General features: G+C 50.1%; 1 protein-coding gene across 1 annotated transcript in view; it reads left to right on the forward strand.

Moving 5' to 3' along the window:
• MROH7 (maestro heat like repeat family member 7) overlaps positions 1 to 19,310 on the forward strand; it is a gene marked incomplete at both ends in the record, with an annotated part of 44,087 nt that overhangs the window by 17,873 nt on the left and 6,904 nt on the right. Inside the window, 12 exon segments of the mRNA XM_082614353.1 lie at positions 2,223 to 2,335; positions 2,742 to 2,897; positions 2,901 to 2,918; positions 3,304 to 3,458; positions 5,623 to 5,761; positions 7,968 to 8,158; positions 10,087 to 10,224; positions 12,299 to 12,413; positions 17,301 to 17,426; positions 17,430 to 17,441; positions 18,122 to 18,301; positions 18,893 to 19,048. Coding sequence (XP_082470479.1) covers positions 2,223 to 2,335; positions 2,742 to 2,897; positions 2,901 to 2,918; positions 3,304 to 3,458; positions 5,623 to 5,761; positions 7,968 to 8,158; positions 10,087 to 10,224; positions 12,299 to 12,413; positions 17,301 to 17,426; positions 17,430 to 17,441; positions 18,122 to 18,301; positions 18,893 to 19,048 — 1,499 coding nt within the window.

A 19,310-nucleotide genomic window follows, 5' to 3' on the forward strand; every position in this document is an offset into this window, starting at 1 on the left:
AGAAGCCCAGCTGGCACTGCACCTAGAGTGTGCAGTATCAACTGTTACTTGCCTCCTTCCTTTCTCCAGAGTCCTAACTCTGCTCCAAGCAAAGGAACCTTGGCACATTGTTCAAACTTCCCTGGCTCTGGAGGCAGAGTGACCTGGGTACAAGACCTAGCTCTGGCCCTTCCTAGCTGTGTGACCTTAGGCAAGTATTTTTCTTGTCAAGGCCTAGATTTCCTCATTTGTAAAAAAGGACACAATAGGATATAACTCACAAGCTTTTTGGAAGATTAAATGAGATCATATATGTAAAAAGACCAGCTCATTCCACACATTATAGGTACTTGACAAATAGAGTTTCCTTTTTCCCCATCCCTATAAGGATCATCTTATTAGTTTCAACCTTTTGGGATATGGCTGTTGTCCCTGCTCTTCTTGTTCTTTAGTGTTTGGGGCAAAGATTTAGCCCCTAGGAGATTTCCCCTGCTGCCCAGGAACCACTCAGACCTCCTGAGTGATAGATGAAGGTGATATAAGCCATGTTAATGATCAGTCTTAGGGACAGGAATAGTATACACCAAATTAGTATTGCCAGATTTAGCAAATAAAAATATAGGACACCCAGTTAAATCTGAATTTCAGATAAAAGGTAAACACCTTTTGGTATATTTGAGACATACTTTCACTAAAAATTATTTATCTGAAATTTAAATTTACTAGGTATCTTGTATTTTATCTGGTGACCCTAAGACAAACCCACGCTGTTAGATTCTCAAGGAGTGAAATGGTTTATCCAGGGCCCCTGACTGTAGGAAGCAGCAAAGCTAGTATTTGAATGTGAGTCTGCCTGATTCCAGGTCTCAATCTCCTTCCCTTTACAAACAACCTGCATGCTTAGTCCATATGTTATTCTGCCTCAGTGGCCCTTTCTTATGCCTGTGTCTCGCACACCCTGGGGGATCCAGGTAGGACCCACTCCAGGCCACAGTTAGGCTCAGGAAATGTTCCTGAAATGTGTTTCCTTCAGCAGAAAATAAGGAGCCCACACAGGCAGGTACTATTCTAGGCACTCGGGACACAGAAGAAAAAAGATTAATTCAATAATGCTCCTGTGAGCTTATCTCCTTGTTGTCAGGAGACAATGCACAAAAAAACAAGTAACACCTATAGTAAGTCAAGTGATGATTAGTATTACAGAAAAAAGAAGAAAACAGAAAAGGGGGACTGGGAACACCAGGGGGAAGGGAATTGCAATTTAATAGAGGTGTTGCCACGCACACACCAGAATGGCAAAAATGGAACAGACAAATTCACTGGTGAGATGTGAAGCCACTGGAACACTCACACACAGCTGGTGGAGGCATAATTGGTCCCCGCTGTGGAAAACTGTTGGGCAATATCCCCTGAAACTGAACCCATGCCCACCTTAGGACACAATTCCAATCCCAGCTATGTGCCTACAAATGTGTACCTATAGTCACCAAAAGGCATGGACTAGACGTGTTAGAGCATTCAGATCAGCATTAGGCATAAGAGCTGGAAACAACCCAAATGTCCATCAGAAGTAGAACAGATCAAGAAATTGTAGTATATTCATACCATGGAAAACTATACAGCACTGGGAGTGAGTGAACCCATGCAACTTGCAACAGTGTGGATGAATCTCACCCACATAAGGTTGAGTGAAAGCCAGACACGAAGGATAACATACAGTATGAGTCCATTTATATAAAGTCCAACAGCAAGGAGATCAAATCTGCGGGTTTAGAAGTCAGAACAGTGGTTACCCTGAGTGGGGGAGGAGGAGAGTGGACTGACATGGGGGCACCGGAGGGTCTTCTGGGGTGCTGACCGTGTCCTGTTTCTTGACCTGGGTGCCCGCTACAAGGACATGCTCACCGTGAAAACTGATCCCACTGGTCACCTATGGTTTAGGCACATCCTACATCTACGTTTAACAAAAAGTTAAGAAACAAAATAGGTGGTCAGGGGCTTCCCTGGTGGCGCAGTGGTTGAGAGTCTGCCTGCCGAGGCAGGGGACGCGGGTTCGTGCCCCGGTCCAGGAGGATCCCACATGCCGCGGAGCGGCTGGGCCCGTGAGCCATGGCCGCTGAGCCTGTGCGTCCGGAGCCTGTGCTCCGCAACGGGAGAGGCCACAACAGTGAGAGGCCGGCGTACCGCAAAAAAAAAAAAAAAAAAGGTGGTCAGGCCTCACCGAAAAGGTTCTTTTCTTGCAGGAGCCAGAGATAAGGAAGAGACCAATAAGAAGGATCTGTATGAGAGCAACAAGCATTTCCTGGGCCCCTACAACCCTGTCAGCCCATGCCAGAACATTCTGCGTGTTATCGCGGTGACCACCTGCTCCCCATCAGCTCTGGGCCTTCCTGGGGCGATGGGGACAAGGGAGGAGGGGCAGCACCAGCCGCCCCAGTGCTTCCTCCTCCCCTTCCATCCGTCCAGGCTCAATTCCCTTTACATTCCTTTACCTGCTTTCCTTGACCACACAGGCCCATCCTGTGGGCTCCCAACCCCTCTGGTCTGTGCCACAGTGCGTGGGCCGTGTCACCAGCTCTCGGGGCAGGGACCATGTCACCCCTTCTTTTGTAGCTCCTCCTCAAAGTGTTTGACACTCACGGATTAACTGAGTATATGCCCCCCTGCTGACCTCTGACTATGTCTGGTGGTGTTAGGGCGTTCATGTACAGCTCGCTCTGGGTCTGCCTATGTGTGTCAAGATCTCTATGCCTTTGTTTCAGGAATTTGGAGACTTTCTGGGGCCCCAACAGGTAAAGGACCTGCTGCTAGCATCCTTGGAAGGGCTGAAAGGTGGCTCAGAGGCTTGGGGCAAGGACTCGGGGGAAATGATGCAGCTGGCCTTGGAGGTCACACTCAGCTCGGTGCTGGAGCTGTACTGACACAGGGCACTGGAGGTGGTAAGACCCCCTGGGGGCAGGGCCTGGGCTAGGAAACCCCACAGGGCCCACTCATCCCTCAGGCAGGGCAGGGCAGGTGGTGGATGAGTTCTAGATGCTCCCAACTTGCAGGTGAGAAAGAACTCACTTATCGGCCCCCAAGACAGCTCAACTATCATGTGTGGGGTGGGGGAGGGCAACAAAGACAAGCTGTCTCCCAGGGAAGGGGCGGCTGCTCTGTCTGCCCGTCTCCCCATTTCTTCCCTCTGTGCCCTCCTCTTCCCTCTTTCTCCCCTCACCCTGTCACTCCCTTCCTTCCCCCTCCTGTCTCCCTGCTCCCCCACCACCCCCTTGGCTTCTCCACTTGGCCCTCTGCCTGCTCCTGGCCACCCTGGCTGTACCCCAGATTCCAGAAATCATGCAGGGCATCTATGTGCACCTGAGCCACATTCAGAAGCCACGGGCCCGAGAGGCGGCCCTGCTGCCCGTCTCTCTCCTGGCCAGCTCCTTCATGACCGAGGTCGTCGTGGCCCTGCTCATGTGTCCCCTCCCACTGGACAGGTACCAAGTGAGGGGGGCTTCCAGCCACTACACTTCAGAGGGTTGATATAGCTCTGTTCCCAGGCTGGGAATCTCTTCTTCTACCAGAGGAGTCCCTCGCCCTCCCAGGTGGTCCCTCTTCTATGATCTATGATGCTTATGACAACCGTTAAGTGCTTCCTGAGCAATGCCAGGTGTCTGTGCTGCACATTTATATGTTTTCTCACAAGTGTAACAACCCCATTCTATAGATAAGGAAACTGAGGCTCATAGGAAGTTTCTAGCCCTAGGCACCTACTGAGCAAGCAACAGAATGAGGACCTAAACTCGTATCTGACCAACTCCAAGCCCAGAGCGCTTCAATGATGCCATAAAAGTAGAACTGAGTGTTGGTCCTGATTCTGCCTCCAGACGCTCTGTGGTCTTGGGTAGCCTGCTTGCCCTCTCTGGGCTTGAGTTTTCCCCCCTATGCAAAAGGAAGAAATAATCCCCCCATTCTCACCCCAAACGGGTGGTCATGACAAGTAATGCAGCCACTCGTGCTGAGTGCCTGCCCTGTGCTCCATGCTGTCAGCCTTCAGGGACCTCTGGTCTGATGGGCAGAGGGGACTGTGGCCAGATGGTGATGAGCTCGTGGGCAGGGGAGACAAATCTGGTTGCTCCAGTCTCCCAGCTCAGGAAACGCTCCCACACCTTTGAATGAAAACAAGGCAGAAGCATGTGATCCACATCTTAAGGTAGTTGGTTGAGAGTGAATGGAAAAGAATTATGCAGAACTGTGCAAGTGAGGTGCACTTCTAACCAGGAGAGCTGGTGTCATTCATAGAAACCAAGATCAGTGCAGGGGTGACACTCCCATCTCCCACCTGGAAGAATTTAACCCTTTCTGGCTTTACTGGAAACCAGGGAGTTTTCTTCTTGGAGCCACTAAACATTCAGACTCAAGACTGCCAGGGCCATACCTGACCTCAGTTACTCAGGATATAGGACAGGGCAGAGTCCTTACAGCAGCCTGTGTAGCAGGCCAGACAGAGCTGGGACAAAATTTAAGGAGGTCTCGCTCTCAAGTGCCACTCCTGTGCTTGCCTGATGGGAGGACCTCCTTAAATGCTGTGCCCTGGATGCCTCACTTTCCTCAACCTAGTATTGGCCCTGGTCCTCCCAGGTGAAAGGTGTAGTGAAAGGGGTAGGTGCTGCCCCGGCTTAAGTGGCTCAGGCTTCAAAGGAAGTAGTGTCTCTTACAATAACTGTCTAGACTTTGCTTCCAGGATCCCCACAGGGACAAGCCCAGTCCCAAGAGTCACTGCACCCTGAGAAGCCCAATGCCACAGCGTCCCCAATGGTCCTTCTAGTTAATTTATAGTTCCTCCAGCCCAGACGCAATTTACCAATTGGGTCATTTTTACCATAAGCAATGTTGCCTAGCAACATAGTTGACATACTATCTTTATCAGGTTTCCAGGGGAACGGAGCTGGAAAGTTAATGGAAGGTTCAAATCTTAAGCAGAAGGGGGAAAGGGTTTTGTTAACCCTTTAGTGCACTGGCCCTGTCAGCATTTTCACCTCCCCACGATAGGAGTGCCTACAGGCCGGTGCCTGCTGGCCCAGATGCTTTCCCCTGCCTGGTATACTGCCTTCTAAGGGACAGGAGTGGGCCCTCCTTGACATTATGTGACAAGTGCAAGATCCAGGCCCCGAAGGGCTCCTTGGCATAGAAGAACAGGCGCAGGCTTTGGAATCATCAGGCCTGGTCACTTCTGGTCTCTGTAGCTCATTAGCCGTGTAGTCTTGGACTGGTGATTTCACCTCTCTGAGCCTTAACTCCACATCTGTAAAATTAGAATAAGAACCCACCTTGAGGGTCAGTGTAAGAATTCAGTGACCTTGAGTATCTTGAATATCTTGCTCACCTCTGCTGGCAGACAGCAAATGCTCAATATTTGCTGAAATAATAAATTGTATGCAAAGCACCTGGTAAAGTAAGTACCTGAGTCATAGGGTTTTCGATAATTGTTAGCCCCCCGCCTCCTAGGGAGTGTTTTCTTGTCCATTCCAGAAATTTTCTGGTACGTCCATGGATGCCATTTCAAAGGCACCTTCCCTTCACCCTTCCCAAACAATTGGGTGGCAGGGTGTGCCCCACTGCCCTGGTCCCCACTAACCATCCCCACCCTTGATCCCCCAGCAATGGAGCAGAGATGTGGAGGCAGCTGATACTGCGCAAGCCCAGCTGTGACGTCCGAGATCTCCTGGATCTGCTCCCAACCAGCCTGAAGGAAAAGCCTGTCACCAAGAAGGGCTGGGCCTCCATCGTGCCCCTAGCGGTGAGGACACCCCAGCCCGCTCCATCACTGCCCCATCCCATCCTCCCTCCTCCCCTCCCCCTGAGTTCTGCACACCCATCTTCTAGTTCCCTGCTCTTCCAGGAACTAACTGTGTGGCCTTGAGCAAGTCTGTCTCTGGGCTCTTGTTTGTGATCCACTGGACGACAATAGTACTGTTACTTACAGTGACGGCAGCAGCAGCCTGGAATAGTGGACACAGAATGACCTGGGACTTAGTCTGAGGGCTGGCTTTGCTCAGGTTTTGTAACCTGAGCAAGTCACTTCACCTCCCTGAGGCTCACTCTCTGCATCTGTAAATGGAAATAATAATATCCAACTCATATGGCAGTTGGGAAAATTAAACCAGGTAACTCGTTCACTCGTTTAGCAACATGAAATTTTTAAGTGCTTCTGCTGCCAGTCTCAGAGGTCGGCCCTGGGAACACGGAGGGAAAGGGCTCTGACTGCAGGAACGGGGCTGGGTGGAGAGACAGATTTCTCTCTGCCTCTGTCACCAACCCCCTGGTCCTAGCCAGCTGGATAATACCCCCACTCATCTCCTTGCTTCCACTCCAGCCCCTCCAGTCTGCACCACAGCTTAAAAAATCTTTGAGAAATGCACATCTGCTCTTCTCAACCCTCTCAATGGCTTCCCATTGCCCTTGAGAGTAACACAGTGCTCCTACCTGTGTGCTACAAGGCCCTGCACCCCTCACCGGCCTCGTGCCCTCACCCCTCACCATGATCCTCTTGCTTGCATGGGTCCAAATTCGTTGTTCTTTGTCAGATCTTCTTCTTCTTCTTTTTTTTAAAAATATTTATTTATTTGGTTACACCGGGTCTTAGCTGCAGCAGGCGGGCATCTTAGTGTGGCATACATGTGGGATCTAGTTCCCTGACCAGGGATGGAAGCTGGGCCCCCTGCATTGGAAGCGTGGAGTCTTATTCACTGTGCCACCAGGGAAGTTCCCTGTCAGATCTTCTTAAACACTGCTATCTTCTGTCACAGGGCCTTTGCACATGCTGTCTCCTCTGCCTAGACTGCTATCCACCAAGTTAACTTCTGCTCAACCCTTAGCTCTTATCACCTCCTCAGGGAAGCCCTCCCTGATTTCTCTGACCAGATCAAATTGGTGCATATTATACTTTGCTTCACATACTTTATCTTGGGAGAGTTTACCCCAGCTGTGATTTAACAATACTGTGTGTGTGTGGGGGGGGGCATTTGGGTAATCAGTGAGATGCACGAATTCAGTGCCTGAGCCTGATATCCCCAAAGTCCAACATACACCTGGCACACAGTAGACTCAAAATTTTTTTGTTGGATTGATCAATTTATTCAACAGATATTGAGCACCTACTATGTGCCAGGCATACTCATAAGTTCTGGGGATTCAGTAGAGAGCAAGACAAGCTGGTGGAGGGAAGCAAATAAAGAGGAGCGAGTAGTATTATCCCTTTACAGAGGAAGATACTGATGCTCAGAGACATTCCATGTCTCATGTAAGGTCACACAGCTAGTGAGTGGTGGTGCCAGGACTCAGATCTCCTGCCCCGGAATCCCGTGCTTTACCACTGGATCTCTCCCCACCTCTCTCCCCCAGCACTGAGTTCTATGACTAGGGCACCAGCACCCATTCCTTCCCTGGTTTGGGCATTCATGCACCCCTCCTCTGATCACTGTGTGCTGGTGTATTCTCATGTCATTCAGAGGAGGAAGTGAGGGCAGCCTAGTTTAACAGTCCTCAACGAGGAGGCAACTGGTGTCCCCCTCACCATCTGTGTGCCTGTGTTATGAACCAGAGAGAGGCAGGGTTCACTACAGCACATAATCTGAAAACCTGGCTTCAAGTCCCAGCTCTGCCCCTGGGAGGCTGGGTGACATTGGGCAAGTCTCTTCACCCCTCTGAGCTTGTCTCCTCCCCTGCACAGTGGGATGAAGACTCTACCTCACAAATGTGGGAAGAGATCCTTCCACCATGATTCTTCCAGGGGTGTGTCAAAGGCAAAGTGTCGCTGTGATTGTTCTGGGGCAGGGCTCACCCAGAGAACCAGGAGTCGGGGTGTGGTAGTTGCAGGGGAATCTAGGCTTGCCCAAGTTGGGCCAGAGAAGAGCAAAGATCCAGGGCCAGCCTCCTAGAGGAGCAGTCCAGGCCCTGCCAGGAGTGCTGGGACATCTAACAGATCCCGCCCCCGGCCCCACCAGGCAGCCAGCAGCCTCTGTGAGCTCCTGTCCGTCAACAGCTGCATGGGCCGCGTGAGGCGCAGCTACCCCCAGCTTCTCCTGGCCCTGCTCATTCAGGTCCATTACCACATCGGCCTCAACCTGCCTGGCCGCGTGGTTTTCCGCAAGGACGCCAAGAAAGACGGACAGCCCTCTGGTTTCGTGCCCGTATGGTATGTTCCTACCGTCCCTGGCAGGGGGAGGGCCACCAGCAAGGGCCCTTCCGAAAGTCTTTAGGGCAATTGATCAGTAGAAATTAGCTTTGGGACTAGAAGAGAAAACAGACGTGCACTTTTTTTTCTTTTTTAATTTATTATTTATTTTTGGCTGCATTGGGTCTTTGTTGCTGTGTGCGGGCTTTCTCTAGTTGTGGTGACCGGGGGCTGCTCTTTGTTGTGGTGCGCGGGCTTCTCATTGCGGTGGCTTCTCTTGCTGTGGTGCACGGGCTGTAGGTGCATGGGCTTCAGCAGTCGTGGCTTGCGGGCTCTAGAGTGCAGGCTCAGTAGTTGTGGCCCACGGGCTTAGTTGCTCCGCGGCATGTGGGATCTTCCCGGACCAGGGCTCGATCCCGTGTCCCCTGCATTAACTGTTTATGAACATCTGCAGGGTATGTCCTCTGCTTAGTGCTGGACCGCAGGGAAGAATCAGCTTCACCCAAGGAGCTCGCCATTTCGGTTTTCCTCCTCCCTTCCTAGTTATTTGTATTAGATTTGTACCCAAGGCCGAACCATTTGATTTTTATTTATTAATTGGAACAGGTAATATAGGCACATGGGTAAAAATCTCAAAAGGCATTAAAAGGGAGTCTCTGTTCCTCTCTTTACCCCAGTCATCTGCCCTAAGAACCAGGTTCTTTCTTGCCCTTCAGAGGGGGTTGATGTAGGGCTAAGCCCACGTGTTTTCATTCTCTACTTTTATACCAATGGTAGTGGACCTTACACAGTTATATATTTTTGCTTTTATTGTATACCATATCTCTGAGATCATTACATATAGAGCTGCCTCATTATTTTTAACAGCCGCATAATATCCCTCTGTGTAGATTCCAATATACCATCATTTACTTAACCAGGATCCTCTTGATTTAGGTGCTTCACAGCATTTTGCAATTAGAAACAATGCTGCCATAAGTGAGGCTGTTTATATGTCTTTATACTTACATGTGATTGTATATGTAGGATGAATTCCTGAAAGTAGAATGGGTGCATCAGAAGGTTTCTGTATTTAAATATTATGGTGGAATAGGAATATGTGGTAGAAAAAGTCCTTGACCAGTGAGTGAAGGGAAAATGAAGGCCCTCCTAAAGCACCCAGTTTGCCAGATTGCCTCCCATAGAGGACACCACCACCAGTAGTATATGACACTATTTATTTCCCCACAGCTTTGCCAGCACATTCTCATCTTTGCCAGTCTGAAAGTTGAAAAAAATGGTATTTTGCTGTAATTTTAGTTTGTATTTCTCTTATTATGAATGTGGTTGAGGTTTAGATGCCATTTCTGTTTCCTTTTCTGTCAGCAACCTGTTCTTGTTCTTTGCCTAATTTTATATAGGACTGTTGGGAATTTTTCTTATTAGTTTGTAAGAGCTCTTTATATATTAAGGACATTGACTCTTTGTCATTTGTATTCCAGTTTATCACTTAACCTGCAACAATTTGATGGTCTTTTGCTATTCAGAACTTTAAAATTTTTATGTAGTCCAGTTCCTCAGTCTTTTCCTTTTTGGTTTCTATTGCGTGTTATGCTCAGAAAAGTACACTTTAAGGGATAGAGGGCAAGCAGTTGTGTAGCTGGGCTTGAAGTCAGGACACCTTGGGTTTGAGTCCTGGCCTATAACAGTGCTTTGCACTTTGGGTTAAACCAATTTAACCTCCTGGCAACTTGGTTCCTTGCCAATGAAATGGGGTAAGCAGTTCCTACCCTGACAGGTGTGTTGTAAGGACAAGATAGGATCTCGTCACAGGACGATACCATGAGCTGAGGCTGCGGAGAGAAATTTGTCTGGCAGATGGAACTGATGGTGGGAGAGACTTGGGTGGAGGGAGGTCTGGCCTGTTGGGGGCAGGGTGACATGAGGTCTTAGCCCCCTTGTCTTGGCAGCTGGGTGGTCAAAGTGGTGAAAATCCTTCTGCTGAAGATGGGCTGCTCATACGAGGCTACCTTTCTGGAGGGCCAGGGCGGCTGGGAGCTCATGGGGCAGGCGGAGAACCACCACCGTGGAGTGTTCCTGCTGGCCAGGTGAGGTCAGCGACCCCCAGGGCAGGGGTTGGAGGGAGGGGAGAGACCTCAGGGTCTTTGGAAAGACCTGGGTTTGCATCTCTCTCTGGGCAAGACCCTTCCCTCACTCCATCGTCTCTCCTCTGAGACTGGCAGAGTATCATCTACCTCAGTGGGTAGACAATTCAGATGTGAAAGATAGCACACACTCTACAGACTGTCGTTACAGCAGTACCTGGCATTGCAGAACACTTAGGTTATTTATAAAGCACATTTCTCACCACATTATGAATTTAGTTCCCACGCTAATACAGAAATTATGGTCTAGCTGAGCAGTTTATAGTGTGGCCTTGGAGCAGGTCTACCTGCGCCTGAATCTCAGCTTACCACTTCCCAGCTGTGTGACCCAGGGCAAGTTCGTTTCCTTCTCTGTGTCTCAGTTTTCCCATCAGTAGTATGGAAATAATAACAGGGCCCACCTCCAAGATTTAAGGTGAGGATTAAAGAACTTTGAACAGCCCCTGGCATATAGTAAGAATCCAACACAGGTTAGCTTTTATTATCGTGATTGCTGACCGGTGGGGCAGGGATTTTCTTTTTTTGGGGGGCAGGGATTATTAATGCACATTTTGCAGGGGAGGATGCCAAGGTTCAGAGAGGGACAGTTATATACCAAAGGTTACACAACCAGGAAGTGGCAAGGCTTGGAAATGACCTGCTGACCCAGATCAGGGCTTTTCCCCCCAACCACACATGCTTCCCATTGGGTCAGGAGAAGGGTGGGGCGGCACCTTGGTTTCACTAATGTGGCTCCTGCAGGAAGAGTCTGCTTCTTAGCCCTGCACTCTGAGTGTCCAGGATGGTGCTCTCCCCAGGGGTCTCAAGATACAACCGCATTTATTGAGCACTTACTATGCTCTAGGCACCATGCAAACAGCCGTACGTTCATGGACTATTCCATTTAACCCTCACCATGACCGATGAAATAGCACTATTATTTTCCCAGTGTTACCCATGAGGAACCTGAGACCCAGAGAAGTTAAGTGACTTGCCCAAAGTCACACAGCTAGTGGTAGGGCCAGAATTTGAACCCAGGCTGTCTTACTCCAGACTCTACTCTTGGCTGACACACTTTCCTGGACTCATTGATTAATGAAGCATAGTGCAGACTTGAGGGTGCATCAGAATCATCTATGGGACTCGTTAAAACACTGATTGCTGGGCCCCACCTCTAAAGTTTCTGATTCAGTTAGCCTGGGATGGGAGCCTGAGGATGTGCATTTCTAACAAATTCCCAGGTGATGCTGATACTGCTAGTCCAGGGGCCGCACCTTGCGGTATCTGTTGTGGCCTCTCCCGTTGCGGAGCACAGCAGGCTCCGGACGCGCAGGCTCAGCGGCCATGGCTCACGGGCCCAGCTGCCGCTCCGCAGCATGTGGGATGCTCCCAGACTGGGGCACGAACCCGTGTCCCCTGTGTCGGCAGGCGGACTCTCAACCACTGTGCCACCAGGGAAGCCCAGGGGCCGCGCTTTGAAAACCACTGGCTTAGTAGAATGAACGAGGCAGCTGGAGTGGGGAGCCCTGGGTTGGGGCTCCAGCTCTTCCATTTTCCAGCTCTATGACCTTGAGCACTTCACACTCAAAGCCTGTGTTTCCTCATCTATGAAGTAGGTTAACAACAGTAACCTCCCTCAAAGGGTAATGGTGAGGATCAAATGCAATAACTACTTGAAAGTGTCTGGCTGCTGCCTGGTGCCTAGTGAGTGGGTCCTCACACCCTTTCCTTCCTGTCTTTTCCTGCTGGAGTGGTCCTGTGCACTCAGGGGTCTTAAGCCTGTCTTTCTTACTGATTTGCTCTGTGCTCTCAGGCAAGTCACTTTCCCACTCTGGGCCTCAGTTTTCCCATCTGTAAAATGAAGCAGTTAGACCAAATGGTCTCTGAGATCCTGTCCAGGTGGGAAACCCTGGGGATGCAGGAACCCAGGTGACTTGGGCTTACCCAGAGTTTTGAGTTTTGGGGCTAGGCCCCCACCCAGCACATGCCCCTGGAGCTGGAGAGCCTAAGGGCACTGTTCCCCCACCCCCACTCCCAGGGCCATGGTGCACTACTCCTGCCAGGAGCTGTGCCGCATCCTCTATCTGCTCATCCCGCTCTTGGAGCGAGGCGACAAGAAGCACAAGATCACCGCCACTGCCTTCTTCGTGGAGGTAGAGACTGGGCATTGGGCTTGGGGCAGGGGTCCCCCCGGACCTTCCCCTGAGCATAGGCCTCAGTTCCCATTGCTGGTCATTTCTCCTGTGCAATAAGTACTTAACACTTTAGAGTCTTTCCTGAACATGATTTCTCTTGAGTACAAAGGCTTCGTAGCTCTCTCTCCCTCCTCCCTCCCATCTCTCCTCTTCTTTCTACCCCCTCCACCCCATTCCATTCTTCCCAGACTCCCCCTTGCCCCAGGCAACCAACCACCAACGTTTGCTGGGCACCTCTGTGTGCCAGGTACCAGATTGGAGCCACAAATATGAATTTGACTCTGCCTTGCTCTCAAGGAGTTCTTGGTTTGGGAGGGGAGACAGAGTACATCCCAGTTATAACACAGGGTACTATAGAGTGACTTGTGCTATGATGGGGGCAATTCAGGCTGTGGTGGGAGAACAAAAGTCTTGATGTGTTGGGTGGGGGAACATCAGGAAGGCCTTCCTGGAGGAAGTGACAACTAAGCTGAGTGAGTGTATGGGGGTACTGGAGTGGGTACTGGGGAGAGAGGAGTCAGGAGAAGGTTAGTAGGGTTGACCCCAGAAGGGAAGACTTGCCAATAACAATAGCCAACGTTTATTGAGCACTTACTACCTTCTAGGCGTATTCTAAGAGCTTTACACATATCGATCCATTTAATCCTCACAATAATCCTATGATGCATATACTATTCCATCCCCTAGTTTAGAGGAGGAAACCAAGGCGCAGATTTAAGTCACTTTCCCAAGGCCACACAGCTCGTTAAGTGGCTGATCCAAGATTCGAACCAGACACCTGGGCTCTAAAGTACACTCTCTTTCATTTTGTGTGTGTGCGCTTGTGGTTGTGTATGTGGTAAAAAATATATATTTCATGAAACTTACCATTTTAACCATTTTTAAGTGTACAGCTCAGTTCAGTGGCATTAAGTGCATTCACACTTTTGTGCAACCATCACCACCATCCATCTTCAGAAGTTTTTCATTTTCCTTCCCAAACTGAAACTCTGTACCCATTAAACACTAACTCTCCCTCCCTCGTTTCCTCAGCCCCTGTAACCACCATTCGACTTTCTGTCTCTATGAATTTGCCTATTCTAGGTTTCATATAAGTGGATTCATCAATATTTGTCCTTTCATGTCTTGCTGATTTCACTTAATAGAATGTCTTCAAGGCTCATCCATGTTGTAACGCAGGTCAGAATTTCATTCTTTTTTAAGTCTGAATAATATTCCGTTGTGTGTACATACCACATGTTGTTTCTCCATTCACTGGTCAATGGACATTTGGAAAACCCACTCTCTTAACCGCCATCCCATCTTCCTCTTGTGACCTGCTGGCTGCCACACAGTGGGTCTGGGCTATCACCAGGGTCTGTACAGTGGGGCTCAGAGGCTCACTGTCTGCTCAGAGAGTGGAAGGTTAAGGAAGGCTTCCTGGAAGAGGTGCCATTTGAGCTGGGCCTCGAGTAAAGATTGCCAGGTGGATAGAGGGCGGCATGGCGATCCCAGCACTTCTTGTACCTTTCTGCCTCGCCAGTGGAATGTGAGTTTTGGGAGTAGGAACTACACTGTGTTCATGTTGCATCCTAAACCCAGCCCCAAGAGGGCCCCCAAGAAGTGGGGATAGGATGGATGAGTGAGCACCCAAGTGAACACTTTGCCTGGCTCTGCAGGCACCAGCAGAATATGTCACCTCCAAGAGGACAAGCGTGTGTCTTGGAGCCAGGAGTCGGGGTTACAGCCTCAGCTCTGATGGGGTCTACTTCTAATTTCCCCCATGACCCTGGTGAGGAAAGGGAAAGTGCCATTTCTTGAGGGGCTGCCACATGCCAAACACCACGCTGACCTCTTTTATCTGCTACCCCACTCATCAGCACAGCAGCCCTGAAAACCAGGAATTGTGAAGCTCATGTGTCGGCGAGGTAGGAGGCAGTTTTCAAGGTCACAGAGCTCAAGTTGTCCAGAGAGATTTAGACCAGGTCTGCCCGCCTGGCTCCTCTATCCTGGTCAGCCTCGTGGGAGAGGCGGTCCTCTCTCTGTCTGTTAGTGGCTGCCACAGGGGCTCTTGGGGGAGGGGGTGGAGGTTGGACCTCCCGTGCCCACAAGGTCAGGGACAGTAGGCTTAACCTTTCCCAGCATTCCCAACATCCTTCCATTCCTGGAGCCCTGAGCATTGGCCCTCCCTCCCTGGGGCAGGGGTCCTCACCCAGCTTCAGTCCTTCTCCTGCTCCCCAGAAGAGGTGGCCCACTCCTGGCCAGAGCCAGGCCCACCATGTTCACAGTGGTGCTTTGATGTCGCTCAGATGTCCCTCCCCGGCTCCCCCAGCCCCCCATGCTGTGACTGTGTGTGTGCTTACTTCTTCCAATGGTGGGTGAAGTCCTCAAGGGAGCTGTGACCTTCGGCAAGTTGCTGAACCTGTCTGTGCCTTGCTTTCTTATAATACAGGGATAATGAATTGCCCATCTCATAGGTTTTATTTTTTTAAGCAAAAATTTTAAATCTTTTATTGTTTCACTCTTATTCTGAAATAATTTTAGATGTAACAGAGGAGCTGTAAAAATAATAAGAAAGTTCCTGTATATCCCACACCCAGCTACCCCCAATGATAACAACTTACATAAAAATAGTACAATAATTGAAACTAAGACATGGGTACAATACTATAAACTGCAGACTGCTCAGATTTCACGGTTTTCCACTGATGTCCTTTCTCTGTTCCAGGATCCATTCCGGATCCCACCTTGCACATTACTTGACTTAATGGGACCTCCTTCATCTCCTCTAATCTCGTCTGTCATGGCCTTGGCACATTGAAAGACGAACTCTAGGTATTTTGTAGAACATCCTTCCATTTGGCTTTGTCTCATGTGTTCCCATGATTAGACTGAGGTTATGCATTTAGGAGGAGAACCTGTATAGGTGATGTGACCTCTCAGGGCATCATGTCAGGGGCCCCATGACCTCTGTTTTAACTTCTCATTATTGATGATGTTAACTTTCATCAGTTGGTGAAGGTGGTTCGGACTGTGAGGGTAACACATATCCTTTTGTAGTTAAGAAATATATGTGGAGAGATAATTTGAAACTAGGCAGCTTAAACTTTTACCCCCTAATTTTAGCATTCATCAATGGATCCTGCCTGGAGCTATTATTCCTGTGGTTTTCAAATGGTGATTTTTCTATTTCCTTCATTCAGCCTACAATTATTAGTTGGAATTCTTCTGTAAGAGTTGTTCCTTCTACTTTCACATATTTATTTGGTCATTTTTTTATAGCAGACTCGTGGATATTTACTTGATTCTTTGAGTTATAATCCAATACTATCTTTATTTTTTTAACATCTTTATTGGAGTATAATTGCTTTACAATGGTGTGTTAGTTTCTGCTGCATAACCAAGTGAATCAGCTATACATACATGTATATCCCCATATCCCCTCCCTTTTGCGCCTCCCTCCCACCCTCCCTATCCCACCCCTCTAGGTGGTCACAAAGCACCGAGCGCTCTCCCTGTGCCATGCGGCTGCTTCCCACTAGCTATCTATTTTACATTTGGTAGTGTATATATGTCCATGCCACTCTCTCACTTCGTCCCAGCTTCTCCATAGTGGCTGTATCAATTTACATTCCCACCAACAGTACAAGAGGGTTCCCTTTTCTCCACACCCTCTCCAGCATTTATTGTTTGTAGATTTTGTGATGATGGCCATTCTGACCTCTCCTAGGGTTTTGATGAGGATTAGGTGAGTTCACATAAAGCACTTAGAACAGTGCCGGCACACTGGTGCAGAGCAGCAGTGTTGTATGATGGGTGGAGGGCGGGTGGTAGGTGGAGCCCCACTTTTCCTGCCTCCCCCACTCCCCACCCCATCAACTGTCTTGCCCACTCTCTCCAGCTCTCTCTTCTCATCACAGACACAGGGTCTCAATAGTCACAGTGGATGGAGGACAAGGGAACAGATGGGAGAAGTGCTTATGAGGATGACTAGGCAGGAACTGAAGACCGGTTGGGTGCTGGAGGTGGGGGGCAAGGGAGAGGAAGGAGATGAGAGTGATGCCTGGTTTGGGGCTGGGACAATGGGGGGCACTGGAGGAGGGCAGTTCTTTTGTGGTGAGTAGGCTCCAGGGTGCGTGGGCTCTGTAGTTTGTGGCACACGGGCTCTCTAGTTGAGGTGTACAAGCTCAGTAGTTGTGGCGCACGGGCTTAGTTGCCCCATGGCATGTGGGATCGTAGTTCCCTGACCAGGGATTGAACCCACGTCCCCTGCATTGTAAGGCGGATTCTTTACCGCTGGACCACCAGGGAAGTCCTGGAGGGCAACTCTAAGGAGGAAAGGAATCATTTCTTGTTGGATGTGAACTCAGGCAACAAGTGTTCTGTGAGCACACACTTCACCCCAGAGCTTGTATCAGGTAACAGGCGCCCAAGGAGAAAGGCTCAGTTTGTGTCCTCAAGGAAGCCGCCAGTGGGATAGGATACGGGAGGCAGATGCATAAGCACATGGGGGAACTAAGGTTTCCATGTTCAGGGCTACCAGGGCCCCAGAGAAGGGAGCAGTCAGCCTTGGTGAGGCCTGGGGACACTGTCAAACATGCCTTCAGGGGGGCTGAGTTTTGGATGGAGCTGTGCACAGTGAGCTGGGGCTAGAGTGGAGGTGAGAGCCCCGGCAGAAGGGCATCCTGCCTGCACAGAGGGGACAAAACAGCCTGGGTCATTCTGTGAATGATGGGCAGCTTGGTTAGAAGCTGGCCGGTAGTAAGAATGTGGGCTAGAGGGTAGGCAGGTGTGAATGAGGCCCCAGAGGCAAACAGGGCCTGAGGTACCCCTTGGGCCAGGGAGTAATTACCCTTACTTCCTCAGCTCCTCCAGATGGAGGAGGGGCGACGCATCCCTGAGGAATACTCTCTGGGGCAGATGGCAGAAGGCCTGAACCACCGGGACCCCATCATGAAGGTGCTGTCCATCCGAGGCCTGGTCATCCTGGCCTGAAGGACTGAGAAGGTAAGTGGAGGGTAGGGGAGAGCCCACCCAGCCAGGCCCCTGACAGGAGGAAGGATGGAGCTTGGCCATCCTTGACTCTCCAATGCTGGTGGCTGGAATCAGAGCTCATTTCTGTCTCTGCCTCAGTTATCCCATCTGTAAAATGGGTATCACTTAATAATTCCCTCTATATTTTTTTCTTTAGAAAATAGTTTCTAAATTCAGATTTTTCACAATGACCCTAAAGGCAGTGTGTATAGGAGGGGCTGGGGATGGCAGGAATTATTCCTATTTTACAGATTAGGAAACTGAGTCCCAGATTGTTGATATATCATTAGCATTTTTAAAAGTGCTGTGTTTTTCTCTACCAGGCACTGTTGTTGCAGCTTAGGATTTAGAGGGACAAAGGGACAGGATATAGACTCAGAAAGCTAACTTACAACTCATGGTATCATCTATATAGTGCCAAGGAGACAACAAAGGGCCTCAGGTATCCAGGCTAGGAAGGAGTCAGTGAGGCCAAAGAGGGCTTTGGGGACAGCAGGAGCTTGAGTGAGGGCATGCCAGGCAGGTGGGACAACATAAGCAAAGGGCTGGAGGTGGGACTTGCTTGACCAAGTTCATCTCAGTGAATCAGAGGATGGGTCTTCCACCTGTTAGCACAGATAGGAGTCCCCATCCCAAGTGCTCCTTCTCCACAGACCACCAAGGTGCAGGCCCTCCTGCCCTCCATGGTGAAGGGTCTGAAGAGTGTGGATGGGCTGCTGGTGGTGGAGGCGGTCCACAGCATCAAGATCATTTTCAAAGGGCAGGACCGGCAGCTGATGGACAGCTCGGTCTATGTGGAGATGCTGCAGATCCTGCTTCCACACTTCACTGATGTAAGGAATTCCATGGGGGTGGGAGGGTGGGGTGTGGTGGCACCCGGAGGGCAGTTCTTTACTGCTCTGGGAGTTGCAGTCGCTCCCACAGCCTGTTGGGACCTGGGCGAGGCCGAGTCAGCCCAGGGGAAGGGGCACTAGCCCCAACTGGTCCTCATCTCTTTGTAACTGGTTTGCACAGAGAATGTTCCTTTTCTAATTAGTTCTCACAGAGGGAGGTCTTTTTGCGTCATCAAGTTTCCCCAGAGACTTGCCTCACTGTGATTGGTCCACCTAGAGGGGTCACTGTTTTTTGATTGGTCGCAGAAGAGGGGGGCATTTTCCCACTTGGCAGGAAGGCACATTTTAGGCTAGTGGGGACCTTGGCTGGGAAGAGTGGGCAGAGCTCCAGACCTAGGCTTTGCTGAGGGAGACGCCAGCCCCAGATCGGCCCACCAGGTGGCCTTCACTGTGTTCCGTCTCTGTGTGACTTGCGCCTGGAGGGGCCCTCAGAATGAGTGGAAGGAAAGCCGTGTTCCTCCATGTGGGGCACAGAGGCCCAGGCAGCCTCCTGGAAGACGGAGCATGCCTGAGCCTCTGGATCTGCCCCAGTCACGAGAGGACGTGCGCTCCGCCTACATCAACCTGTACGGCAAGGTGGTCCAGAAGCTGCGGTCGCCCCGCACCCCGGCCATGGAGGAGCAGCTGATCAGCACCTTGGTGCCCCTGCTGCTGACCGTGCAAGAGGGCAATGCCAAGGTGAGCCAGGTGAGTGTGCACGGCCCTGAGGTTGCACCCCTCTTTACAGAACCCAACCTAGAATCACAGATGATCCATCACTGGACAGTTTATTTATGTCTGGCCGAGTCTGTTTACCAAAGGTACCCATGTCAGTATTTCTCTTCAAAACAGCCAACTTCACTTGTATGTTTCAAATAGGAATTGCTTTTCCAAAATCCAGTTTCATACAGTTTGGTTTTTTGGAACACGTTCTGGCTATTCTGGAATTCCACTGCTCTGGTGTTCTCTT

Source organism: Mesoplodon mirus, assembly GCF_964341445.2.
Source record: "Mesoplodon mirus genome assembly, chromosome: 3".
NCBI lineage: Eukaryota > Metazoa > Chordata > Mammalia > Artiodactyla > Ziphiidae > Mesoplodon > Mesoplodon mirus.